Below are 27,652 nucleotides of genomic sequence, written 5' to 3' on the forward strand. Positions count from 1 at the left end.
CAAGGCTTGTTCTATTCCCAACAGAGAAAAGAGCAAAAATCATCACTCAGAATCAACACTGTGTCAGACAGACATCCAAAAAATTATTATTAGATATTTCAAAAGAAGCATTTTTAATAGCAATTGTTCTATGTGGGATTTTTTTTTTTAATTTCAGTATGAAGTATTTGGTATTTGAAGTCTTTAATTGTGCTGGAAAAAAGCCCCTAAGAGGCTTTGATTTTTGGAAGCAAACCCATGTGACTGATCCGAGTGGGATGATAATGGCAACAAGGATCCGTCCATTAGGAGCTATTTTTAACAATGAAGTCAGAACTGGAATGTGAAAGTAAAGCTAAGACTAAACTACAAAAAGGTAAAACTCACATTATTCTTAAAGATTAAGCTGCAGTTACAAACTAGCTAAAGTTGTTCCTGGTGCCTCTATCCCAACCTATATTATCCCAAGTTCCTAAACATCTACCAACAAAACCCTGAATATGGACAGTGCTCCTACACTGAATGGTCAAGGTGTGTTGGAATCCTTCCCAACTTTTTTTCTGATCCTTTTTCCTTTAGTTCATTATTGGTTTGTGTTTCTACATCTTTGACCTACATCTTTCATTTTATTCCTGTATGTGTTTTTGTTATCAGTTGTCTCCTTTCATGGCTTATTTGTCCTCAAGTGTTTTTGGTAACACCCTGCCTAGTTTCAGCTGTACAGGATGATGTTCTGCATCCATCACTCCATGTGCAACAGGGAGCAGAGCATGGATCCTTGAGGTACCCAGTAAACAAAAACCAGAAATAGAATCCCAGACTGGTTTGGGTTGGGAGTGATCTTCAATCCCATCCAGTGCCCCCCGCCCCTGCCATGGGGGGACACCTTCCACCATCCCAGGCTGCTCCAATCCCCCTCCAACCTGGCCTTGGACATTTCCAGGGATCCAAGGGCAGCCACAGCTTCTCTGGGCACCCTGTACCAGGGCCTGCCCACCCTCAATGTAAAAGTTTGTCCAATATCTGATCTAAATCTCCCCCTCCTTCAGTTTAAATCCACTTCCCCTTGTCCTGCTGCTGAAAGGTGATGGCAGGGGGCGACGAGCTCGTTCTGGGCCACGCAAAGGACTCTGTGAGCACACAGAGCTCAGAGCTTCCAGAGGGTGGGATGGGTACACAGCATCCTCCTCTGGGAAATGGGATGGATGGAGGGGAGCAGAGCTGGGAAAACTGTTCAGTGTGAGCAACTGGGTTGAATCAAAGTAGGGCTGGGGGAAGGACAAAGCATTGCCCAGAGCCACGGGGATGGGAGAGCAGTGGGGAAAACATAACGGTGAGCTCATGCTGGAGAAGAGAAGCTCCAGGGAGAGCTCAGAGCCCCTTGCAGGGCCTGAAGGGGCTCCGGGAGAGCTGGAGAGGGACTGGGGACAAGGCAGGGAGGGACAGGACACAGGGAATGGCTCCCAGTGCCAGAGGTAGGGATGGATGGGAGATTGGGAATTGGGAATTGTTCCCTGGGATGGAATTCCCAGAGCAGCTGTGGCTGCCCCTGGATCCCTGGCAGTGCCCAGGGCCAGGCTGGAGCAGCCTGGGACAGTGGAAGGTGTCCCTGCCATGGCCGGGGTGAGCCAGGCTGATCCCCGGGCCGGTGCTGGGCTGATCCTCGGGCCGGTGCCGGGTTGATCCCCGGGCCAGTGCTGGGCTGATCCCCGGGCCGGTGCTGGGCTGATCCCCGGGCCGGTGCTGGGCTGATCCTCGGGCCGGTGCTGGGCTGATCCCCGGGCCGGTGCCGGGCTGATCCCCGGGCGCTGCCGGGACGGTCCCCGGGCCGGTGCTGGGCTGATCCCCGGGCCGATGCCGGGTTGATCCCCGGGCCGGTGCCGGGCTGATCCCCGGGCTGGTCCCCGGGCCGGTGCTGGGCTGGTCCCCGGGCTGGTCCCCGGGCTGGTCCCCGGGCCGGTGCTGGGCTGAACCCCGGGCCGGTCGCTGGGCTGATCCCCGGGCTGGTCCCCGGGCTGATCCCCGGGCTGGTCCCCGGGCCGGTCCCCGGGCCGGTCGCCGGGCCGGTGCTGGGCTGATCCTCGGGCTGGTCCCCGGGCCGGTCCCCGGGCCGGCGGCGGGCTGCGGCGAGCGCACGGCGGGGCCGCTCCGGTTGCCGGTGCCGATCCCAGCGCCGCTCCCGTTGCCGGTGCCGGCGCTGTGGCGGCCCGGGCGGGGCGCGGGGAGGGAGGGGCGGCGGTCACGTGCGGCCGCCCGGTTAAAGCGGCCGCGGGCGGCGGGAGCGGCACAATCACGGCTGGGGCGGCGAGCGGGGCCCGCCCGCTGCCCGCGGCCCCCGCTCCGTCCGCAGCGCCCCGGCCCGCACAGCCCCGCCAGCATGGCCGGGGCCATCATCGAGAACATGAGCACCCGCAAGCTCTGCATCGTCGGGGGCATCCTGCTCGTGCTCCAAGTCATCGCCTTCCTGGTGGGAGGGCTCATCGGTGAGTGCCGGGGGCCGCTGCCTTCCTCCTCCTCCTCCTCCTCCCGCCGCTGCCCGCTTGTTTAGTGCTGGTTACAGTATCGCTGACTCGCTCCCATGATCTCATTATCCGCTTTTGTAGCCGAGCGATCCCGGCTCCGGGCCCTTTGTGCCCGTCCCGCGGCTGCTGCGGGGGGAGCCGGCCAAGGAAAAGTTTTTGTGTTGCTTCTATTTTTTTTTTTTTTTTTTTTTTTTGGCCTGGTTTCAGCCTGGACTTAAAGAAAGAGGGAAGTGGGAAAGCTTCAGTATGGCGACGGAACGCGCAGGGAGCTTCGCGTTTCAAAGTTGGCTTAGAAAATAATAATAATTTATTTTTTTGAAAAGGATTTTTTCCTCCTTTCTTGGCGCTGCACCTCCCCGTGCCTCGGCCTCCGAATCAGCCGCAGGAGGAAACCTCCCCCCCTCCTTCCAGAATGAGAAAAAACATTAATAAAAAAATCTAAACGAAAAAAAAAAAAGGAAAGAAAAAGGGAAATGACTGGAGGGAGGGGGAGTCCCGGCTCTGGGGTTTTTTGGGACTCGCTTTGTCCGGGCTCGTTTCTGCGGGGGATCCCCCCGCTCCCTCCCGATCCCGTTGCAGGAGGGGTCCCCTCTCCTCCCTCCCATCTCCCCACCTCTGTCCGGACGGGTCCCCTCCGTTCCGCCTCCCGCTGCAGGAGCTTCCCCCACTCCCGATGCCCTTCCAGGAGGAGCTCAAACCCGCGTGGGCTCGGCCTGGGTTTGTTCCTGCCCGTGCGCAACCCTCGTGGCCGCCCAGGGAGGGATTTCATCCCCGTCCCCGCTCCCCTCGGCTCTGGCCCCAGCTCCGCACCGGGCACTCTAAAGCCCAGATTGTGTTTGTTTATCCCCGACCATTCCCAAAGGCAGGGCGATGGGAACTGGGACGCAGCCCTGCGGCCAGGAGAGTTTTCCCTGGGGGAGGGAAAGAGGAAGATGGAGGAGAGCGAGTTTGGGGCGAGTCCTGGGATTTTTTTTTAAATTTTTTTTTTTTTTTTTTTTTTTTACTAGAAAGCAGCTGAGTTCTGCGCCGGCTCCCTGGAATGATGGGCGCGTGGATGTGGCTGCTTTGGCCATTTCCAGGGTGGGAATGTTGCTTTTCTATCCCGGGAAGGACCCACTGCCTGGGGCAGGCCGGCTCCCCCGGTCCCAAACCAGCCCTTCCTCCCGGGCAAGATCCCTGCGGAGCTCTGAGGGTTTTGGGAAGAATCGGGGTCAAATTCACTCTGAAACTTTGTTGCACTTCGTTGGGAGAGTAAAGTCGGGCTGTTCTCTCCGTTTGAGAGGGATTGAGGGCATAGCTCCGGCCACTCCTCAGGAAGCAGGCTCTGTGCTCCTGGTGCCCATCAGTGCTTTGCCTTCGTGGCCTTGAATTATCAGCCTCTAATAACTAAACATAACTGTGGAAAGCTTCAGCTTCCCTCATTCTCTTACTTCCTCACCTCCGTCACAAAGGAGTTGCTGGCACATATTGACTAAAACTCATTTTTCCTGCTCTTGCAGGCCTGAAACCACACAAAGTTTATCAGAATTAGCTTTTTTCCTTCCTTTTTTTTTTTTTTTTCTCTTTGAGATTTGGTTCAAGACTTGAACAGGTTACTGAAGCCACTAATGATTCCTGAGATAAAATGTCTTGGCCTGTGCTGTGCAGACAAGCCAAGCTTCATCTTAAAAGGGCTTTCTAGCAGTTTCTTGCTGCTAAATTGAAATAGTTGCGTTTTCCAAAGGTTGGTGTGGCTCTGAAAGCCTTGTTTGTGCTGGCATCTGGGGACAGATGTGACAATCAGATGTTTATGGTTGGCTTTACAGGGAAAAGACAAATGTTTCTGTTCAGTTTTGAAGGGATTCGAAGACTTAAGAATTTAAATTATGTTAGTTCCGTTTTCCAGCTGGTTTATGCCCTGCTTTATTGGCTGGGCATCCACATCAGGCCCTCTCATCCTGAATGGGTCTCCCAGGTGGGGCTGGAAAGCTGCAGGGACAGGTTGGATGTGCTGGGGCCAGCAGGGACAGAGATTTGGGGTTGAGTTCACTGCAGGACCTCAGTCTCTGCATCCTGCTGGAATTCTTGCGCAGGCTCAGTCTCTGAATCCTGCTGGACTAAATGCATCTGCTATCTGTGGTCAAGTCCTAGGAGGTGCTGCCCCAAAATTCTTTAATTCCTGGAAATCCCCACTTAAAGTGCTCTAATCAATCATCCAAACTGTTCTTTCCTCTGCAGCATTTACCCCTTCTGATGCATTTAAGAGTTTAGAGGCTCATCCCTGAGCCAGCAGCTCCCAGCCAGCCCTCCGGGGAGCTGGAAATCCAGGGATATCTGGTGCTTGTGAAACACTACGTTCCATGTGTAACCGAGGTGTGGTCCCCAACATCTGGCAGGGTGACACATGGCCTGGGAGGCTGAGCAGCTCTCCCCAGGAGCCTGCCTTCATCTGGGCTCTCTGTATCCCTGGAAACTCTGATCCAGGGGCTTGGGACCGACCCCTTTAGTGGCTCCCAAGGAGATTCCTCGTGGTGAGCAGCGGGTCGGTGGCCGGCGTTCCGAAGGGATCGGAGCCATGCTAGGAGAGCTGCCAGTGCCACCCCACAGCTGCTCCCAGGGGTGACACCAGGTGGGCTGGCAGCAGAGGTGGCACTGACACAGTGGCCCTGCTCTGGTTTGATCCAGCGCACCCAACAGACACCAAAATCCGGTTATTTTGGTGTGCCCAGGTCTAGACAACCCAAAATACGTACACGAGTGGGACAGGGCTGCACAGCCCAGCCAGCCTTTCCCCTCGCAGGCACTTAGGTCATGTTTCAAAACAATGACTAAGTGCTCTATTTTAACAGATCCCTCGTGCCAGTCCAAAATACCCAAATGCAGCACGTTGGTACCTGATACAACCACCACAAAGCTGGTTTTCCTCACATTGGGGGGTTTGTGCCACTGCTGGATCCCGGCTCGGTTTTGGGCAGTCAAGTGTGTGATGCCAGAGTTTTAATGCAGCTTCCACATTTCCAACAGCTCTTTTATTTAGCAGCAGGAATGTTATCTCTCAGGTGGGATTTGCTCAGAGCTGTCTCTTGGCAAAGCACGAGATGCACACGGATGGGAGAAATTCCTGTGGCAGGAGGAAGCTCCTGTGCCAACAACTCCCTGACAGGAGCATGCAGCCAGGTGGGGTCAGGCTCTGCTCCCAGGGAACAAGGGACAGGATGAGGGGAAACGGCCTCAAGCTGTGCCAGGGGAGCTGTAGGTTGGAAATTTGGGAAAATTATTTTAATGGAAAAGGTTGTCCAGCCCTGCTGCAGGCTCTCCAGGGCAGTGGTGGAGTCTCCATGCATGGAGGGAGCATTGCAAAGCTCAAAAGGGAGCAAACGCAAAAAAGAGAATTTTACTGGGCTGTTTCTTTGTCGTGCTTTGGTAATGAGCTCTTGGCTCCAGAAAGTGGGGCTGTCACTACTTGAAACCCCACAGGATTCCTGGTGTCTGCTCCCTTCGTGGAAAACATCTTGTTTAAAGGTCACGCTTCTGGGCTGTGTGTGATGTGTTCAGTTGGGATGCAGCAGTGGGAGATAGAACACGATGCACAAAATTAATCCTAATGCAGCCTTGTCTCCACTATCCTGCTGTAAATGATGGCACGTGTGGATTACAGGAGACTGGGATCACCAGGAATGGTTTCTGTTATCGTTTGTGAGGAATGGGGCTGATGATAATTTACAGGCACGCCGGCGTTCCCGGGAGCCCCTGCCTGCTCTGCCTTCCCTGGATCCCGTGTGGCTGTCCTGGGATGCCACCAGCCTTGTGACAGCCCTGGACAAGCCACAAGGACAAACCTTGCACCTCCAGGGCTGGGACAGTGTTGGGTCTCTCAGGACAAGCCCCTGAGGGGCTGGGATGAGTCCAGGGCAGGGAACAGAGCTGGGAAAGGGTCTGGAATCCCAGGAGAGGCTGGGAGAGCTGGGAAGGGGCTGGAGAATCCCTGAGGAGCCGGGAAGGGGCTGGAGAATCCCTGAGGAGCTGAGGGGGCTCAGCCTGGAGCAAAGGAGGCTCAGGGCCCTTGTGGCTCTCACAGCTCCTGCCAGGAGGGGACAGCCGGGGGGTCGGGCTCTGCTCCAGGAACAGGGACAGGAGGAGAAGGAATGGCCCCAGGCTGGGCCAGGGCAGCTCAGGGTGGGTATTTGGGGAAATTCCTTCATGGAAAGGTTCTCTAGCCCTGGCAGAGCTGCCCAGGGCAGGGGTGGAGTCCCCATCCCTGGAGGGATTTAAAATCCCTGTGGATGTGGCACTTGGGGACGTGGGTCAGGGGTGGCCTTGGCAGTGCTGGGAACAGTTCAATTCCTGGCCTAAAAGGGCTTTTCCAACCTAAACAATTCCATGATTCCACAGCTGGACCAGCTGCAGCATCCACTTGTCTGTGCCTGCTGCCGGAAATTTTGGCTGGGATGTTCCAGTGGAGGTCACCACAACTGCTCCAGGCCAAAGCTGAGCTGGGACACACCGGTGTCCTCCTGCCAGCTGCCGGGGTGGAAGTTGTGTGTGCACAATCTGACTGGATTTATGTGGGTTTGATGCCTCTTGGTTGTTTTGAAAGCAAAGCTTTTAATTACAAATTCTTTCTCTGTGGGAAGCTGTTGGTGTCCCTTTCTATTTGCCTTTTCATCCTGGAATTTTTATATATATGAATTTAGTTTATATATATAAAAAAAGGAAAAAAAAAACAAAACAAAACACATGTCTGTGCAGCAACATCCCAGCTTCAAAAACTTTTTGAAAGGGAATTTTCAATGATTTATTTTATATGCATTACTTTAAAAGTCCCTTTCAACTCGAACTTCCATGATTCCAAGGATGCTTTATCCCAAATCACAGATCCTTGTTCCAAGCAAGCACAGGGAGTGCAGGAGAACTCTCTGTGGTCTGGGCAAACCCAGAGCAGGCTCACACCCAGGGAAGTGCTGTTAGTCCAGTGCCCACCCATACACTGTACAAATTTAACTGATTGGAAAAGTGGAGGGATTTATTTAGCACATGAGTCCTCTGGGCTGAGGAGATGGATTAAGGAGGTGCAGGTTCACTGCTCCCTTCCCTGGCTGAGGCTGGAAAAAACAGAATTGTTGTGACTGGAGGAGCTCAAACTTCCTTGTGTGTCTGGCCTGGAGAGATAATGAGTCATGTGTGGCCATGGCTGAGCGGCTCTCCACAATCCCAGCTCATTATCTAAATGTCTGATTTGGCTCCTGAGCCCCGAGTTTCCAGGATTTCATTTTCTTTCCTGGGATTTCATTACCTTCCTCGGGCTGAGCTGATCTTTTGACAGGGAAAGCACTCGGATTTCCAAGGTATGGATAGGAAAGAGTGTTTCAGGCTGGGGATAAAGAACATTTTTGTGTGCCTGACTTCCTTTCATGCAGGACCTCTCCAGGAGCTGCTCGGTGCTCCGTGGCCATGAATGCCAATGGATCCTGTGTATAGGCACATTCCTGCAGGGCTGCAGCCTTGGCAGAGGCGCTGGGAGCCCAGGAGAAAGCAGGCACCAAAGGTCATGTCTGTTTAGTTTAGGTCTGCTCAATTCTTCTTTTGAAGAGCTGTAACTGTAGCTGAATGGGCAAAAGTGCCAGAAATGGAGAGTTCCCAGGCAGGAATGGCAGTGCTGGGGCCTGAGGAGTTGGAAATCCTCGGAGGTGCTGGGTTTTTCTCTTTTCACAGCTGCATCACTTCCAAACCCAAACCTGGGAGAGCTCAGGTGAGGAGGTCAGTCCTCCTGCTGTACCCCCTGTGTTGATTTAAATGTGACCCAAGCACTTCTCCGGCTGCCTCCCTCCCTTTGAGAGGAAAACCCCTACACAGGAAGCCTTTTCCTTGGTAAATAACATTTGTGGCCTTTGAAGTCCCTGTTAGCCTGGGAAAGCCTTTGAAGGCTGGAGGTGTCCAGCGGGGAAGGGCCTGGACCAGCCCATTCACATGGAGATGAAATTCCTCACATATCTGAGCACGGGCAGTTTCCAAGGTATCTTATCCTGGAGAGTGTCAGGCTAGGAGAAAAGCTGCTGGATAACAACAGCTCTTCCTGCTCCTTGGGATCTGTGTGCAGGATTTCATACCTTGGCTGGGAGTTGCAGGAAATGCAGCTCATTCCACTGGAAAACTGACTTGGAAGATCAGGCTCTGTGTGGCAATTAGTAAATCAGTCTTACCTCTTTTATTTTTTTTCCTCTTTCTTCTTTTAAATATGTTTGAATATCAATTTCTGCATTTAGGGAGCTCTACTCATGCTCACCTCATTTGTATTCGTTGTAGCTGTTGAATATGGATGTGAATTATGGAGATCATTCATTCAGTTCTCCCAGCAAGTTGTGCCTCATAAGATTTCCCTGCTTTGTGACTTGCCTGGGGCTGAGAGAATAATTCCTTATCTCTGTTCCCCAGGAGCCCTTTGGCTGCTTATCAGGGAGTTGGGAATCTCCTGCTCCCTCAATTCCAAGGGCTCTGGGCATGGCTGCTCCTGCAGCTCCTTGGAAACTGATTTATTGGGAAAAACCTTCCGTTTGTGCTGCTCTGAAGAGGCTTTGCTGGTAGCAAAGCTGCAAAACCAGCACCGGAGAACAAACCTTGAGGAAAAACAGCTCCTGGGACATGAGAGTACCTGGCAATATGTGACTGGATTGAAGAGTCTAGAATCCCAGGGTGGTTTGGGTTGGATGGATCTTAAATCCCATTTTATCCCACCCCTGCCATGGCAGGGACACTTCCACTGTCCCAGGCTGCTCCAAGCCTGTCCCTGTCCCAGGGATCCAGGGACAGTCACAGAGTTTCTGTTCTGATCAAGAAAACTTGGGTTTGATGGTTTGGACAGATTCATTGTTATGGCCTGAGGGGGAAAAAAAAAAAAAAAAAAAAAAAGGGAAACCTGTAGCACTGAAAAAATCTCTCTGAAACAACAGAAATACGGATGTTCAACTGCAACAGGATATCTGGAAACTCCCACTGTAAATCAGGATGGAATTGGTGCCCTGGGGCTTTAGAGGATTTTGGTCTGGATAGTTTGAAGTCATATATAAGAAAGAAAAACCTTTCCCAAGGGGAGTGGGCTTCCAGAGGGCAGTGGGATTATTTAAATATACAATTATTCTGCATCTAAAAGCTGTTGCAATGTTCCAGAAAGCTTTATGAAATAAGAACTATCAAAGAAATAGTAATTAAAAGTGTCTGTGTCACTCAGATTTATAAAACTGGTGCCATCGAGGTCAGGAAAGAGGGAGGCAGAAAAAAATCATGCTTCAATAAATACATATTTATAATCCCGAGCGCATAGATGGTGTTATCCAGGTTCTGGCTGTTCCAGTTGGAAAAGCTGGGTCTGCCCATGATAAATTAGCTTGTTTATTCCTACCCTGCAGTCGCTTAGGGTAATGAAGCAGAAGCCCTTTGTGTGTGCTCGCTGGGAAGTGCTGGCTGGCTCCGAAGGGGGTAATTGAGTAGAAAAGCAGAATGCTCCCGGTGCCGGGAGAAGTTAAATCCCCCCGAGGTCAGGGGGATTCAGGCTTTAATCAGTGTGGACACAATGCAATTGAGAGTTTCCAAAGGGCTTGTTTATGGTGCTGGAGCAAGGGTCGGTGGTTAATGGGAGTGCTGGAGGTGCTGGGATGAGAAGGTGCAGGATGTGATTCCCAAGGTGAGGGCTGCTGGGGAGCTGAGACGGGTGGAAATCCTGGAACTTGAGGGCAGGAGGAAGGAGGTGTTTAAGGCTTCATCACGGCAGCTGTTTGAAGATCTGCTTAATTTATTGAAATTAAAATACTGAGTGATGGTGGCTCTTGCCCAAACCTAGGTGTATGTAATATCCCCCCCAAAAATGCTAAAAAATTGAGCTCACTTGTCTCAGTAATTTTTTTCCCCTAAAGATTTAAGTCTAAAACCACAGAAGCAGTGTGGGGTTTGTCTTTGAGGATTAGCTCCTGAGGGAAGCCCCTTGGACCTTGTCTTCTGCTGTCCTGGTGGGATCAGGCCCTGAGCACCCTGCCCTGACCTCCTGGCTGAATGGAAAGGATGAAATTCTGCACAGGAGTTGTTTGAGTCAGCGAGGCACAGCTGAGGTGGCCCTGGCAGTCCATGGGAAGCCCTCCCTGGGCAGTGGTGGCCACACTGGTGAAGGTGTGCAGCTTCCCAAGCATCTGCTGCCTAAAACCATTGCAGGGAGCAGCAGGATCTGCTTTGCCCCTGTAATTTGGGATATGCTTGGGATTCCTGCAGTGAGCTGGGCACTTTAAGGGCCCAGCTGGAGGAGATGGAGAGGCAGAAATTTAGGGGAAATTTAGATAAATAGATATTGGGAAGGAATTGTTCCTGTGAGAGAGGTGAGGCTCTGGCACAGGTGCCCTGAGCAGCTGTGGCTGCCCCTGGATCCCTGGCAGTGCCCAAGGCCAGGCTGGACACTGGGGCTGGAGCAGCTGGGACAGTGGGAGGTGTCCCTGCCATGGCAGGAGTCTGGAATGACACAAACTCTAAGGTCTCTTTCAGTCTGTGATCCTGTGGCAGTGCTGGCAGCTCCAGCACCTCCTGCCCATGGCTTTTGGCACTTGGCACTGCTGGTGTCCAGCCCCCTGGCACAAGGGGTCTCTGCCCCATGGCTGCTGCCAGCCCCTGGGGCCAGGACTCCCTCCTGGGGGCTCCTGGCTGAGCTGGCTCCTGCCAAACCTTCCTCTGGAAGCTCTGCTCCCCTCTTACTCCAAGTGGTACCTGCATTCCTGCTGCTCACGGCAGCGAGCAGCACGGGGCTGATGCACTGTGCTGTGCACACAGAGCTGTTCAATTATTCAATTATTTACAGGCTGACCGAGATCCTGGGATCTGTGGGGCTGCTGCACCCCCCGGGCTGGGGGCAGAGGTGCTGGGGCAGCCCTTGGCACCGCAGCCCAGCCCAAATCCCTGGGTGTGAGCTTTGTTTTGCATAGCACTTTGTAATGCTCTTGGCTGAGTTGGCTGCAGCTCCACGAAGCATTTTTTTTTCCACTTGGTTCAACGCTCACTTGGATTTTATGGGCCAGGAGCCAAATCAGTAATGGAAGCCAAGTGCCGACGTTTGTTTGGTGCGCGATTCCCGACGAGGAATATGTATAGTAATTGTCTCATGCTCCTCAAAGCTGTAACTTTGGCAGAGGGGAGGCTGCAGGGAGCGTGCCAAGTGTTTAAAATCATAATCAGGCAGTGATGAAAACATGTATTTATGGCTATAATGAGTTGCATCAAAGCAAGAAACGTTCGGCTTCTCTGTAGAGGGAACGCTGTCTCTTAATTCAGAAATGCCTTCGAAATCACCCAGAATGTGTCAGAGTTAAAGAGCTCAGAGAGCTCGGCTGAAATGCCTGGCTTACTTCACAGCAATATTCCTGATATTCCCTTCCAGCTGCAGTTTTAGCTGTGGTTACTGGGTTCTGCATCGAGGCATGGTGGAGGAATCAACATTTATTACAATATTTTATGCACTGTGGGCATGTCGTGAGTGTCCTGTAACCTGGACTTGCAGCTTCATTTGTGTTTGTTTGTTGAATACTTTATTTCATTCTACTTTGGTGTTTCTTGATGCAGTATTTAGGGTGGATATTGGGCAAGGTTCTTTCCCCAGAGGGTGCTGGCACTGCCCAGATCCCCAGGGAATGGGCACGGCCCTGAGGCTGCCAGAGCTCCAGGAGAGTTTGGATGCTGCCAGGGATGCGCAGGGTGGGATTTTGGGGTGTCTGTGCAGGGCCGGGGGTTGCATCAATAATCCTTGTGAGTCCCTTACAACTCGGATATGTCCCAGTTCTAGTATCAAGAACTTGTTCAGTTTTGGGGTTGCTTTAATGTCTGAGTGTTGTGTGATTCCTGCGTGCAGCAAGGGTTTGGGATGCAGCAGTGCAACAATGCATCCCAGAGAGCTGGGATCAGTCTGGGAGTGCTCCTGACTCCTTTCAGTGGGAAAAACCCTCCAAGGTCAGCGAGTCCAACCATTAACCCACCTGCTCATGGCAGTCCCCTGGAGCCTACCCTTATCCCGGCATCCCTGTGCCTTTGGAGCTGGGAGAAACTCAGTGCTGTGAAAAAATGGAAAAAATGCAGTTGATAAACATTTGGCTTTTGAGTAACTTCCTCCCGCCTGGCGTTGAGTCACTGCTCCCTGCCCGTGGGAAGCCGTGTGGATGTCACCCTGTGACGAGGTGGCACGCTGGGCAAGGTGCTCCACAGGGCTCCTGGCTGCCATCCCAAACGGCTCCAGAGCTGCTGGGATGATCCTGCTGTGCCCAAATTACAAAGGAGCCAGGGTTGAATCATCTGGGTGTAGCAGTGCAGGGCTGGGGGCAGCCAGGAGCCCTGGCTGGGAGGGTGAAGCTCACTCTGGGGTTGTTTTCCTCCTTGGAATATTGGGAGTTTGTAGGGTGGTGTTATTGCTGCTGGAGTTTTTGGGGGTCTGTGATCTGTAAGGGAAGTTGTGGATGATCAGAATGAGGATAGTGACAACATGAAAATTACCTTCTGCAGAGTCTCACTTCCCATGCCACTCACGACCCTGGAGGAAAATCTTCCTGCCCGAGGAGATGTGTGGCATTGCATGGTGCAGATCCCCATGGTAAATCTTGCCCTGCAGGACCACGAGGTTTGGGATTAGTTCATCCATCCAGGTTTCTCTGGGCACATGCTTTATGTGTGGATTTGCTTGATTGAGCACAGGGAAAGGAAAAGATTTCAGTAAATCAGGCTGATTTTGTGTGACCGAGGTATCTGAGACTGAAGCAGCAGATCCCAGCTCTTCAATTAATCCTAATTTGATCCCACTACAAAGTCAGTCATACATCTGTGGATGTAATAAACTTAATTACTTGACTGTGAGATCAAAGAGCTGTGAAAGAGCAGCACTGGGTGCATTTGTTTTAAATTGCCTTCAAAGAGTGGAGCGGGGAGCTGCGAGTTTTGCTGGGGAAACCTCTGTATCAGATGGCTGCAGATGCTACAAGTGTGGTTCTCTTGCATTGCCAGCTCCCAGCCCCACGACAGCTGTTCCCTACATGTCAGTGAAGTGCATTGACGTGAGGAAGAACCACCACAAAACCAAGTGGCTGATGCCCTGGGGACCCAACCACTGCAAGAAGCTGAAGGACTTTGACGAGGCCGTGAGCCGGCAGATCGAGGCCAACGACATCGTGTTCGCCGTGCACATCCCGCTGCCCAGCAAGGAGATGAGCCCCTGGTTCCAGTTCATGCTCTTCATCATGCAGCTGGACATCGCCTTCAAGATGGACAACGACCTCAGTAAGTGACTGGCAGAGGGAGCTGCTGCCTGGCTCTCATTTCCTTCCCAGTGTGCCTCCCCTAAAGGGGTTTTTACCTTGTGCCATGAGTTGTGTTGGTGCCACGCAGTGAGGTGCTGCTGGAGCACCTCCTGAATCTGGGAAGTGTTGATCCTGGAGTGGTTTGGGTTGGGAGGGACCTCAAAGCCCACCCAGTGCCATCCTGGCCATGCCAGGGACACCTTCCACTGTCCCAGGCTGCTCCAACCTGGCTTTGGACACTGCAGGGATCCAGGGGCAGCCACAGCTTCTCTGGGCACCTGTGCCAGGGTCTGCCCACCCTCACAGCCAGGAATTCCTGCCCAATATCTAACTTTAATTTCCCTTCTCTCTGGTTGAAGCTATTATATAAATACTAAATAAATATATAACACCCTCCCCACCCCACACACAAAGCACACAACTCCCTCCCAAACTCGGAAATAATCCTGCACTAAAACCTGCAAAATTATGTTGAGAGCACCAAGGGCAAGACTGCTCTGGCCCTCCCTGGAAGGGAAGTTGTCCATATGTTTGCATGTTTTAAAGTGCTTGGGGAAAATCCCTCTCTAACTGTAAGCTACAGTGAATAAACAATTTGCTTTCCAGACTGGTTGAGCTGGGTGTGTGCAGCTCCTGCCCTGGCTCCAGCCTGGCTGTGGGGCTGGCTCCATGCTCAGGGATCCACGGGGTGGAATCAGTTCAGGGAGTTAGTTGGAGTTAGGAGCTTCTTTATCCATCTTTGTGTCCTTGGCCCCTTCCTGCTCAGTGTGGAACTGTTCCTCCAGCTATTTATCCTAAAATCCCAGACTGGTTTCGGTTGGGAAGGATCTCAGAGCTCCATTTCTACCCCCTGCCATGGGCAGGGACACCTTCCACTATCCCAGGTTGCTCCAAGCCCTGTCTAACCTTCAACACTTGCAGAGATGGAGCAGGGATGATTTAATGCATTATCATTAAGATAAGTTAGAAATGAGATTGTAGAAAGCTTTCACCTGTGTTTTTATCCCTGTAATTATCTCTGAAATACAGAGAGAGCAGCTTTGTGCCTTTATTAAGGCCTCACCTCCTTCCACTTGGACAGATGATTGCATTAGGGAAACAGCTCTTTATCCCAAGGATTTTCAACCGTGCTGGAGTCAGGACTGGCCGAGCCCTTGGAGCAGGCTGCTGGAATGCTAACCCAGCCTCTGGCAGCATTTCTGCTGTAAGAGCAAAGCCTTTGCTTCGGCTTTGTGCCCTTCAGTGACTGAGTCCTGCAAAGGTGGGAGGTTTGTTTGAGATCTCAAAGCAGAACAGCTCATCTAGGGCCACCCCTGGGTACTAAAAGGGAGATTTGGGGATTGTCCAACCCTTTGTACCAAGCTGAAGGCAGGTGTAAATTAAGTGCAGAATCTCAGGACCTAGTAACACATTTCTTGCTTGCTAGATAATGTTATAACAGCTCTTGAAGAAATAAACAGCAGGCTTGTTAAGCTGAATTAATTGCACTTGTGTGTCTGTCCCCTGCTGTTAAATGAAAGGCCCTTATTGATCAGGTGATTTGGATCAGCTCCTCAAAAGGGACTGTGATAAGGATGTGAAATAACCTCAGTTCTTCTTTTAAAGCAACAATTCAAGTTTCTTCTCTCTGGGGCTCTGAGCCCTCCAGGCCTTCTGCTGCTGTGGCCGATGCCAGCAGGGGCTGGTGCCAAACCAGAGCCACTCCTGGAAGGCACCACAGCTGCTGAAGCCTCTGGTCACTGTCCTGAAAACCATCTTGGAGCTGCCTCAGATCATCCAGGAGAGCAGCACTGCTGGGAACTGCACAGGATTTATCCTCCTGAAGAAGCTGCTGCCTGGGGCACATCCTGCTCTCCTGGCTCCTGTAGCTCCACTGCAGGGTCTGATGGTGCTGTGCAGGGTCCTGGGCTCTGCCAGTTCCCCTTGGCTTTCACCAGAGAGTTTTCTGAGCCACATCAAACTGTCTCCTGCTTTTTTCCTCCAATGCTCTTGCTTGTCCTCTTCCCCTGCAATTCGTAAGCAAGGCCAATGCACAGAGTAAACCTGCATTCTGTTTTTTCAGGGTGCTGGGTGCCAAAACCCTCCTGGGGCAGGGGCAGCTGGGCTGTGCCTGTTGGGAAATGTTGGTGACTCACGGCTGACTCCTCATCCACAGAGAGCTGCAGTCAGTCCTGTGTCAGCTCTCCCCATCCAGAACCTGTGTCAGCTCTCCTCTTTCAGGACCTGTCAGCTCTCTTCCAGCCAGAAAAGGTTGCTGTGGGACAGAGGGAAAGGACAGCCCTGGTAGGATGCCCTGAGAGAGCCTGGCAGGGGCTGAGCCTCCTGGAATACCCAGTGGGATCTCACCTTTCAGAGGAGCAACCAGCCCTAATCACCTTCACCTTGGGACCTCCCTCTGGACTTGCAGTGGTTTTGAAACACAGATTTTTTGGAATGCAGATGTTTAGAAGCTGAGTTTATCCTTCCCAGAAAGCTGGGAGAGACTCAGGCTGTTCCTCTGAGGAAGAGGCTATTTCTGGGCTGTCCCTTTCCTTTCTTGATGCATTTGCACTCAATTATTAAAACCCCTTCCCAGAACTGGGAAAGGAGGGGTCCAGAGGAAGGAGATGGAGTTTCCTTGCAGCTGGAAAGCAACTGTGTACAGTGAGAGGGCAGAGTGCTGCAGCCTCCTTTTCTAATTCATCCAGCCTCGGGCTTTTTGGTAGGTTTTGTAATTTTAGGGAGCTAGTGAAGCATGGAAGTGTAATGGAAATAATTCCAGCATTTCTGTTTGCCTGCCATAGGCTTCTCCCCAGCCAGCTGTGTTAGTGTGCAGCTGGCACAGAGCCCCCTCCTGAAACAACTCCACTATTTTTAGGCCATTGTAATGTAAGTGAAGATATCCTGGGCAAGTATTGTCCTATAAAGTGATTCATGGAAAAGCTCCTGGGCAGTAAAATGCCAGTGGGAAAAATGACAGTGGTGGTGCTTGGAGCATGAGCAGGGAGTCCCTCAGTGGGGGGGTCACAGAGCTCAGGCTGGGAAGCCTCCAGGAGCGTGTCTTGTCCTCATTTGGGTTGGAAGGACCTCAAAGCCCACCCAGTGCCACCCCTGCCATGGCAGAGACACTGTGCCAGGCTGCTCCAGCCTGGCCTTGGGCACTGCCAGGGATCCAGGGGCAGCCCCAGCTGCTCTGGGCATCTGTGCCAGGGCCTCCCACCCTCAGGGAAGGATTTATCCCTGATAAATCTGATTCTGCTCCCTCTCAGTTTAATGCTGTGCAGGAAAAGGGCACCCTCCCCTTCCCGGAAAATTGTCTGTTCAACATCTGATTAATGGGAATAAGGCACAAATCTTTTTAAGATTTGGTTCTCTGTCAGGGTCCTTATTTGTTCCTCAGGGACAATGGGAGTTGCTGATGGAAGGCTGGCATAGGGTAATCATGGAATCATTTTGGTTGGAAAAGACCTTTAAGATGGAGTCCAACCACTAGCAGAGCTCTGTCTGCTGTGCTGAAATATATGGATATATGGATATAACTGTATTTTATGTTGACAGCCCTGAAGGGTCTTTCCACAAAATTCATTTTCAAGGGGAGGTGTCACCCCAGCAGAGAGACTGATGGAATTCCAGAGGGAGCCTCTAATCCATTGGCCTGGAAAGGCACGCAGCAGTTCATCTTCTGCCTTCTGGTTTTCATACTCCATGGCAGCAGCAGCATTTGGACTGCAAAAATGAAATACTGAAAGCTGTTTTTCTTGGATTTAATCCCAAGCATTCCAGTTGGTTTTATGGCTTCTGAAATGGAGTTCATGGTTCTTTTTAGCCGGGCCAAGTTCAACCTTATGTTCCCATTTATCTGTTTTGCTGGTCTCCTAAACAGCGGATCTGAGATGGCAAATTCGTGTTTCATGGAAACCCAACTCCTGGCAGCTCTGGAAAGGGACTGCATATGGATCTGGAGGGTACAGATCATGTGAGCCAGAAAATGCTCAGAAAAATCCTGCAGTGTCCACATCAGATGCACAACCCAGCCACCTCCAAAGGGTGTAAAAATAGAACTGCCAACCACAGATCCCATCCACGCCCCTTCCCATCCGGTGGGATGAGTGTGCCACCACGTATTCACAACAAAAATATAGCTGAAAAGATGGGTTCTGGAGCCATCTCCCCACACTTCTCCACAGTGGATGGTTCTGGATGGTTCTGGAGCCATCTCTTAACACTTGTCCAGGGTGGATGGGTCTGGAGCCATCTCCCAACGCTTCTCCACAGTAGATGGGTCTGGAGCTCTTCCAGCAGCTGTGGCTGTTAAGAGTTTGGTGCCCTACAAAAGGAGGCTGGGCTGCAACATGCACGCGCTCATTTTGGAGCGTGTTCCTCGTTCAGAGCCTTCCCTGGGATCTGTGCCTGGTAAACAGGAGGATTCTCCAGCTGGTGGAGCTGGTACAGACTTGCCTGAGGTTTTTAAACGTGTTGATGCTCCTTGGCAGCCTCAGCTGCAGCTCCAGTGCATGAACTCGCTCAGTTATGGCTCCTCAGTGAGCCTGTTCCAGCCTGAATGAGCCTGATCCAGCCTCATTCCCTCCTGGCAGTGTCCTGGCACCTCCTGGCACCTTTCCCAGCAGCTGTATCCCAAACTGTCACTGTGCACAAGGCCAGGAGGGGACGAGCTGCTGGTCCCACAGGGATGTGTGACCTTGCCAGGCCACGAGCTCCGTGTGTGTCACTGGCGTGCCAGCTGGGCCATCTGCAGAGGCAGGAACAAGTCAGGGCAGGTGTGGAGGAGCAGGGGAGGGCTCTAAAAAGTTCTGTAGGTGAGGAAGGGAGAGCTCCAAAACCCTTCTGTAGAACAACTGAAGCTAAACAAGATGTGTAGAAAACATCAATGCTGTTGTGTATGGTTGATTCTGAGTTTTTTCCCAGCTAGGCCAGCATAGCTTAACTTCAGTTTGTTAATTATCTTCATAAAGGAACTTTGTGTTGTGTTTTTTAATCACTCTGGGAACCTTCTGAACCTCCTGTCTCCTTGCTGTTGCAGAGGAAAATGCAGAGATCACCCTGGATGTGTCGCTGGCCTATCGTGATGACATGTTTGACGACTGGGAGGAAATAGCACATGCCATAGAGATCAGGAAGCTGAAGTGCACCTTTGGCTCTCCAAAAGTAAGGAATCTGAATGACACTGGTGGTGGGGATGAGTGGGAGTTGTCTTCTTCCAATCACAGAACTACGGGATCGCCCTTTCCATGAAAAAATTTTCCCCAATATCTAAGCTAAACCTCCCCTGGCATGACCTGAGACTGTTTTCTCTTGTCCTGTAACTTTTTATCTGGGAGACAAGGCCAATCCCCACCTGGCTCCCACCTCCTGTTAGGGAGCTGTGGAGGGTTCATCTTGGAAGGCTCCCATTAAGGCCTGAAACGTGACCCTGTTTGAGGTCAAACCTTATCTACTCAGCGATCCTAAACAAAGCCATGAGGAGAAGTGTCCCTCAGCCACTGTCACACACGCAGGCTCTGGGTGCTCCCAGCTGCAGGGCTGTGTGTGTGCTGGTCCCGGGGGCTGAGGGCTGTGGTTCTGCTCCTGCCCTTTGCAGACCGTGGAGTCCGAGGGCCGTCACTACGACTGCGACTTCCTGCCCTTCATGGAGATCGGCAGCGTGGCACACAAGTACTACCTCATCAACATCCGCCTGCCCGTCAACGACAGGAAGGGCATCAACGTGGGCATCGGCGAGATCAAGGACATCCGCCTCGTGGTGAGCGTCCCGCCCCTCCTCTGCCAGCCGGCATCTGTGCCCGGGCTGCTGCGGCTCCTGCCCCAGCTCCTCTGCCTCCGGGGCACTGTCCTCCTCCCTGGAAACGCCAGGCTCTTCTCAGAGCCCTCTCTAGGCCTCCAGAGCTGGCCTCTTCCCAAGGCTCCGAGCTCCCTGTGTCCTCTGCTTCCCACCACACAGTCCTGCTGAAGGACGGCAGCTAAGGAGGAACAGGAGGGTTCAGAGGGGGCCTGGTCTGTCCTGGAGTTGGCTGTGGCCATGTGTGGGAAGGCTGTAGTGATCCTTGCTCTGCCCACCCTTGGCTGGGTGAGCAGGGATGCTTTTCCCAGCTGGAGCCCTCCCACCACGGCTGTGGTGGCTGCAGACAGCGGTGGGAGGACGCGTGGCTGGAGAAACACGTTAATGAGCCAATGCTCTTCCCACCAGGGGTGACTTGGCTCCATGAGGATCTTGTTATTTGTCTGGGAGTAGTTCTGCCAGCTTTTTCCATGCTGTGTCAGAATTCCCTCTCTCCCTTGCCATGGAAGCTGTGTCTGCTGGCATTTGTTCTCAGACCTTCTGGAACCTGCCCAGGTGGCACCCATTCTCTGTCAAACCATCATTGGGATACACTTCCACGTGTGTGCCTCTCCTGACACTCCATGAGGAGAAGCACAGGATGATGGTGTCAAACCCTGTACCCTGGTTTTCCTCAGGGCATCCATCAAAACGGAGGCTTCACCAAGGTGTGGTTTGCCATGAAGACCTTCCTGACACCCAGCATTCTGATCATCATGGTGTGGTACTGGAGGAGGATCACGCTGATGACGCGCGCCCCCGTCCTGCTGGAGAAGTGAGTAGGGGCCCGTGGTGGCCCAGGGGAGCCACTGAGGTGGTCACTGCTCCCAGGCAGGGCCCATGGCTGGGAGACAGGAATTGCCTCTTCTCCATCCCCACCCTCTACCCAGGCACACTGGAAGCTGGAGACCTCCACAGCTTCCTGTTAAACCCCTGGAGAAAAACGAGCTGCTCTGAGGAGCTCAGTCCTAGGGGGTTTGGTGGCAGGAGGTAACACTTCCCAAATAGTGCTGGATTTCCTTCTGTTGCTCTCCACGCACAGCTTTGGCTTTTGGGGCTCTGTCCTTCCCTCTCACACTGGGATGTGCAGAGATGGTGTTTGTGCCTCTCCAGGGTCATCTTTGCTCTGGGAATTTCCATGACGTTCATTAACATCCCCGTGGAGTGGTTTTCCATCGGATTTGACTGGACTTGGATGCTGCTCTTTGGAGACATTCGACAGGGCATCTTCTATGCCATGCTGCTCTCATTTTGGATCATCTTCTGCGGGGAGCACATGATGGTGAGTACCACACCCACGGGAAGGTGCTTTCCAGCCCCACTTCCAGGAAAACCTGGCAGCTGATGCTTGGAAATGATGCTGGGGGGACTTGCACCAGCTGAGGGGATTTCAGGCTAACTTTTCCTTTTTCTCCTCCTCCCCACCTGGTGAGCAGGACCAGAACGAGCGGAATCGGCTCTCGGGCTACTGGAAGCAGGTTGGACCCATCGCTGTGGGCTCCTTCTGCCTCTTTGTCTTCGACATGTGCGAGAGGTGGGTGCAGCTGCACTGCCCAGCTGGGCATCCCAGAGCAGAGGTTCCTGCTTCCTCCTGCACAGGGACCAGTTCAGCCCCACGGCTGGGTGCACAGCCCATCTCCCAGAGCCAGGAGAGGCTCCTGTGGATGCTCCCAAGTGTGCTGGCTGTGGAAACACTTCCCACCTCACCTTGTCCTGACCCACACGGGAAAGCAGCACAGCTGGCTTTTCCCTGCAGAACCTTGGGGAAAGGTTCTTCCCCCAGAGGGTGCTGGGCACTGAACAGATCTCCAGGGAATGGGCACGGCCCCAAGGCTGCTGGAGCCTCCAGGAAGATTGGGACAACACTCTTAGCCACGGGGTGGGATTGTTGGGGTGTCTGTGCAGGGCAGGAACTGGATCAGTGATTCCTGTGGGTCCTTCCAGGTCGGGATATTCCCTGATTCTGTGATTCCCAGGCTGCAGAGTGGTCAGGGGGCCCTCTGAGCCCTCTGACAGTCGGTGTTTTCTCTCTGCAGGGGAGTGCAGCTCAAGAACCCCTTCTACAGCATCTGGACCACCGAGGTGGGCACGGAGCTGGCTGTATCCTTCCCTGGTTTGTGGGAAGGTCCCTGGGAGGTGTGGGCCAACTCCCTACTTTTGGGGGGCAGGGGCTGGCTCAGGCACTGCAGGAGATCATCGGGGAGCTGAATATGGGAATCACCTGGATAATGTTTTCTAGGATTTCCTGTTAGTTTGTAGCATGTTCCCTTAACTTCCTCTGCACAGATGGCCTTTATTATAGTCGCAGGGATCTGCCTGTGCCTCTATTTTCTCTTCCTGTGTTTTATGGTCTTCCAAGTGTTCAGAAACATCAGTGGGAAGCAGTCGAGCCTCCCTGCCATGAGCAAGGCTCGCCGCCTTCACTACGAGGTAAGGGTCTTCTTTGGTTTTAAAAGACATTTTGGGCCTCAGAGTCTGTTCTGAGATCCCCTTTGTCCATAATCTCCTCATACTTCCATTTCTCCTCCTCTAATATTAATTTTTGTGTTTAGTGGGAGGTCTTGCTAAGACCATCTAGTTTTTCATGGTATAAATTTGGATTTTTGGGGCCGTTGCTTCCTTACAAAGTTGCTGGAGGGTCAAAGCACAACACATTCCCCCCATTATTCCCATTTCTAGCCCATGATTTTGTATGTTCTTCTGTCCTGCCTGATTTCCTGATTTGCCTGCTGCCAAACCCGAGGATCTCACTCTCAGTGCTTAACCTGCTTCTACATGGGTACGAATATTCATCCCCAAAGTCTTTGCTAAATTATGGTCCCTTCTTCTTTAAACAAGTCATTATCACCCATCAGGAATGCACATAAAAAATTAGAAAATTTGAAGCAGATACTGAGTGTTTTTCCCTCTAGCAGGAGGCACGGGGGTTCAGTTTGTGGTGCAGAGCTGCTGCTGTCACACTCCACACCCAGACATCTGGGGAGCACAGATCTGGTGTGGAAGAGTTAAATTAATAGTCCTTTGTTGTCGTGGTGTGGCAGGGTAATTACGCAGACTCTGACATTTCCACCTAAATTCCAGAACCAGGTTAAAAAAACCCACGCACTCACCCAAAACCAAAAGAATTTGTAAGTAAAAATGCAGAACCAGTGGAAGCAGGGGCGGTGGGCAGTGGGACTGCCAGCCAAGGGGTTTGTCTCGGAACCTCCGTTCTGTGCTAGGCAGCCGGGTTTTGCAGACCTTGGAATCGCTGCAGCCGGGCTGGGGGTGAGGATTGGTGTGGTGAGACCTCGAGGCCACGCTGGGGCACCAACCCCACCACATGTTTATTTTACAAGAGCCTTGCCCCCTGCAGCCCGCCGTGCCACCTCTTCCACTTAATTAACTGCTGCTCAATCAGTCACCGGGCAAATGTCATGGAAAGGCAGCGCTGTCCAGACGTGCCCACCCCGCGCGGAGCTTCCGGCAGGAGCGCAGACGTGTGGGGAGCAGAGGATATGGGCTGTGCTGAGCACGGCACAGGAGTGGGTGGAGGTTGTTTTGCTTTGGGGTTTCGTGGGTTGGACCCTTGTTTTATTTTTTATTTTTTATCCTCGTGTCTTGTCTATCCTAAAACCAAAAATGGGTTTTGTGGATTCTGTTAATGTGACCAGTGACATTTCTCTCTAAACAGGGGCTGATTTTTAGGTTCAAGTTCCTGATGCTCATCACCCTGGCCTGTGCAGCCATGACCGTCATCTTCTTCATCGTGAGCCAGGTGAGGGGTGGCTCTGGGCTCCCGAGCCGCTCCCGGCGCTGCTTATCGCTGGTCAGACCGGACTGGCCTGTTCTGAGCATGTTTGATAACAAGCTGCTTTTGAAGAAGTTGTTTTGGTTTATTTGAAGCTCTGCCATGCAGTTGCTGAGGCTGGAGCCGGCACAAAGGCCCCTGGCTCCCAGGGAGTTGGGGCCGCGCCGCGCGGAAATGGGCCAACAGGCTTTAGTCATTTCTGAGAACTCAGCAGAGGAAAATGTTCTGTTCACACTGAAACACTCGGGTGGCTTTGTGTGCCCACGGAGACGTGACAGCATCCAACCCTCCCTGGGCTGACTGCAGCCCTGCCGTGCCCAGCAGCAGCTGTACCTGTTTGTCCTGAGCTCCGATGTCACCTCTGTGCTTTTATCGCTGCTTGAATCGTGGAGTCACAGACTGGCATGGGCTGGAAGGGACCTTAAAACTCAGCTCATGGGCAGGGACACCTCTCACTGTCCCAGGCTGTTCTGAGTCCCAATGCCCAACGCAGCCTTGGGCACTGCCAGGGATCCAGGGGCAGCCACAGCTGCTCTGGGCACCTGTGCCAGGGTCTGCCCACCCTCACAGGAACAATTCCTGTCCAATGTCTCATCCATCCCTGCCTTGTCCCCTCTCCAGCTCTCCTGGAGCCCCTTTAGGCCCTGGGAGGGCTCTGAGCTCTCCCTGGATCTTTTTCTTTTCCAGGTGAGCACCTCCAGCTCTCCCAGCCTGGCTCCATGGCAAATGGGTTTCAGCCCTCAGATCATCTCCTTGGCTCCTTTTTTAAGCTACTGTAGTTTTCTTCTTGGCCTTTATGTTGTTCTTTAACAGAAAGCAACATTGTAGCCTGAGCAGTCTGTGTATCTTCAAGGAATATTAATATTGATGATATTTTCATGGATGTTGACAGCCCTCAGCGTGTGGCAGGTTGGTGCTGTCAGCCTGGCCCCTCCTCAGGCAGCTGTGCTCAGCACATCAATTCCCCCATTATTCACGCTGGTTTTCCTGCTATAAAAGGTCTATTTTTAGGTGGTGGATGTTCTGGGATGTCAGTGGTGTCCCCAGGTAGTGCCCTTTGTGTGCCAATCTCTGCTGAGCACACGCTTGTGGCAGGGTATCGCAGAGCGCAGCAGTTCAGTCACAGTAAATGAGACATCAGAGCTGAAGAAGTCCTGAGGGAATCACTCTGTCAGGAGCATCTTCTCCTTTGAGTCCAAAGAGGAGAATCCCAGCCTGACTTCTGCCTCACTGAACCTGCTACACTCCATTTCCTCCGTCCTGTTGAGTTGATGCTGTTCTCACTGATTTACTCCAAGGCTGCGTCTTTACGGAATTTGCTCTTCCTGATGGCCTGGCCGTGTCTGTTTTCCCTGGACAGGTGACAGAAGGCCACTGGAAGTGGGGGGACATGACAATCCAAGTGAACAGCGCCTTCTTCACGGGCATCTACGGGATGTGGAATCTCTACGTGTTTGCCCTCATGTTCCTGTACGCGCCATCCCACAAGAACTACGGCGAAGACCAGTCCAATGGTAAATGTCCCCACATGTCCAATGGTAAATGTCCCCACATGACCTGAGGGCTCTCATGGGGACAGAGAGGTACAAAATAGGGGGTGCCTTCTGTGCCTTTTTTTTTGGCCCACTCAGTGCCTTGAAAAGTTTTGCAAATGATGGTTTGAGTTTCCAAGCAGGCATTTGGATTAATAGCTGGGTTAGACAGGTTTGACTTTTAGCCAGGGCTGGCTGGAACCTTCGGGGTGGTTTTTGTGCCTTTTAGCATTGCCCAGATGGAACTGCGTAGCTCAGATGGAGGGATGAGGAGTGGAGAAAATAGACCCTCCTGTCAGGAGTTGTACAGAGCCAGATGGCTCTGCCTGAGCCTCCTTTTCTCCAGGCTGAGCCCCTTCCCAGCTCCCTCAGCCTCTTCTGGGCCTCCAGCCCCTTCCCCAGCTCCATTCCATTCTCTGGCCATGCTACAGCCCCTCAATGTGTTTCTTGTGCTTCTGTTTAAATAACTGTAAATAAAATAATTTACAGGAAAGTCGCTGGTCCGTGGCTTAGGCAGCTGAGCGGCTGGAGGGAATAAACTGGATCTTTCCCTTTGGAATAGTCCCTTTTCATTGTGAGACCACACTGATGGAACTCCTTTGTTTCTCAGGTGACCTGGGGGTGAACAGCGGGGAGGAGCTGCAGCTCACCACCACCATCACCCACGTGGACGGGCCCACGGAGGTGTACAAGCTGGCTCGGAAGGAGGCTCAGGAGTGACACGGAGGTGCCTCAGCAGGGACCGGCCTGGGGTGGGAGCAGAGGACACACGAGTCCCTCTGGCTGGAGACCCCTCCGGCCGCATCTGCTCCTCGAGCACCCCGTCCCTGGTGCATTCACAGAGCAGCGACAGCGAGCAGAACATTTGTAACTCTTTACTATGGTGTAGTTATTCCTGGGGGGAGGGCTGTGTATTTTGTGTTACACTCGGGCACGTAAAACCCTGCTGGAAGGGCACTGAGGTTGCAAAGTCGCAGGTCTGGACATGGGGCCGGGACAGAGCTGCCATGGGGCTGGTTGGATTTTGCTGGGTGTGCTGGTGCATACAGGTGCTGCAGGGAGCTCAGGCAGGAGCACACGCTCAGTACTCTGGGTTTGCTCCTGCGTGTAACTTACGCAAGGTGCTGGTTGTTGGGGGGAAACCTTGTTGTAAAAGCATTTAATTCCACCACTGTGTAGCTGTACTGACCCTTGTCTGAGTGTTTGGGCAGCCCTGCAGCCACCCTCTGTCGCTGGTTGAAGCACAGCTGGGAGAGGAGTAGGCTGTTAGTAAGGCTTTAGTAGAAGCAGCAACTGCTTTCTCAGCAGGTTTTACAGCTGTGTGCTGGATACAGGGAATGGCCAGCCTGGATGCTGAGCTGAGCTGCAGGAGAACAGAGCACTCCTGGCCCGAGTTCCCAGCTGGCTGATAGCACAGCCAGCTCCTCCCTGTTCTCAGTCCCTTTGGCTTGCGTGCTTTTGTGGCTTCCTCCCCTTCCCTTTTGTTACAGTGCATCCCTGGGAGCTGGGCAGTCTCGCTCTGTGCGCTGCCAGGCTGGAGCAGAGCTGGATTCTTCCAGGGATTATCGGACTTGAAAGGATCCGCTGGTCACACGCTAATGTGGATCTTTGCTTTCCCAGAGCAGACGTGGGCACTGGGCTCACTCAGCCCCGTGCTGGGAGGCCTTGGGCAAAGAGAGGGCAGTGGGAACTGATCCGGGCTGAGGTTGAGCTGGGCCCTGCTGGGCCCGGTTCAGAGAAGCGAATGGTGGGGAAGGGTCTGCGCTGCCAGGCACACCTTCCATGGCCTGGAGCGTCCAGGAGTAAACGTCTGTGTTACCTGCTGGTGACACGTAACACCCTCCAGTTCTGGCCCTACAAGATAACAATCTGCTGCTGCTGTGTGTTGCTGAAGCATTCTAGGGGAGGCAGAGAGGGGAAACTCATTCCTGTCAGCCCAGGTACCATCACGATCCCAGGTACTATAACAATTTCCACCCCAGAATTTATTAATTTACCCTCATCCATTTATTAAAGCTCAATACTATGAAAAAAGAGAGGGTGGCACCACAAGATCACCTTGCATGGGTTTGATTGCTGGGCACCATCACATGGGGCTCCTCCAGTCAGGACAGACCCCTCTGCCAAAGACCTGCTCCCTCTGTATTAATTGCAGCTCCTACTGGATTTTCTTAAAGCAATTCCGTTCGTTGTGTTTGCCCTCCCCAGGATCCCCAGCTTCCCCTGCCCCTGGAGGCAAAGCAGGTCCGAGCAGTGTTCCTACTTGTAGTAGCTACTCCATTGGGAATGAATTAAATCAACGCACATCCTTGTAACCCCAGAACGTTCCCAGCTGAACACTCGACTTTGCAACTTTACCATCCCTTTTCCCTTGGGTTCTTACGTGATATTTATGTTGTTCCCATAGCTGTGTCCATGGGTTCTTTCCCAGCTTAGACTATAGCATTGTGTTTTGTAAAGGTTCCCCACAAGTGGGGAGCTGCAGCTTTCAAACCAAATTTTGTGTCAAACACTAACAATTTGTTTACGGGGCACGTGTGTGTGGGGTTTTTTTATTTCTTCATTCCTCAGCCCAACTCGTATGTCTCAGAAATAGTCCCTGGGTCTTATTAAAATATATCCTTTTGGTTTTTTTTGTTTAGGTTGAGTTCAGTTTTTACAGAATGCTTTAAGCAACCTGGAAAACATGTAGGTTTGTTAATTTAAATAAAATATACAATATTGTG

General features: G+C 52.5%; 1 protein-coding gene across 1 annotated transcript; it reads left to right on the forward strand.

The window, feature by feature from the left end:
* The first annotated feature begins 2,267 nt into the window (after positions 1–2,267).
* WLS (Wnt ligand secretion mediator) lies at positions 2,268–27,652 on the forward strand. Its single transcript, XM_021535592.3, has 12 exons — positions 2,268–2,462; positions 13,497–13,769; positions 18,810–18,934; positions 19,368–19,529; positions 20,243–20,379; positions 20,718–20,886; positions 21,041–21,138; positions 21,641–21,704; positions 21,891–22,034; positions 23,278–23,361; positions 24,755–24,908; positions 25,537–27,652. Exons 1-12 carry the CDS (start codon positions 2,357–2,359, stop codon positions 25,644–25,646), a joined length of 1,626 nt encoding a protein of 541 aa, XP_021391267.1. The 5' UTR covers positions 2,268–2,356; the 3' UTR covers positions 25,647–27,652.

The sequence above is a fragment of the Lonchura striata genome, chromosome 8 (genome assembly GCF_050655825.1).
Source record: "Lonchura striata isolate lonStrDom1 chromosome 8, ASM5065582v1, whole genome shotgun sequence".
In the NCBI taxonomy this organism is placed as follows: domain Eukaryota; kingdom Metazoa; phylum Chordata; class Aves; order Passeriformes; family Estrildidae; genus Lonchura; species Lonchura striata.

Excerpts from the sequence above, each read along its gene's own strand:
- WLS (XM_021535592.3), top strand. The coding sequence starts at position 2,357 with ATGGCCGGGGCCATCATCGAGAACATGAGCACCCGCAAGCTCTGCATC. Across the intron at positions 20,380-20,717 it reads GCCCCCGTCCTGCTGGAGAA|GGTCATCTTTGCTCTGGGAA; the intron begins GTGAGTAGGGGC and ends GTGCCTCTCCAG. Across the intron at positions 20,887-21,040 it reads TCTGCGGGGAGCACATGATG|GACCAGAACGAGCGGAATCG; the intron begins GTGAGTACCACA and ends CCTGGTGAGCAG.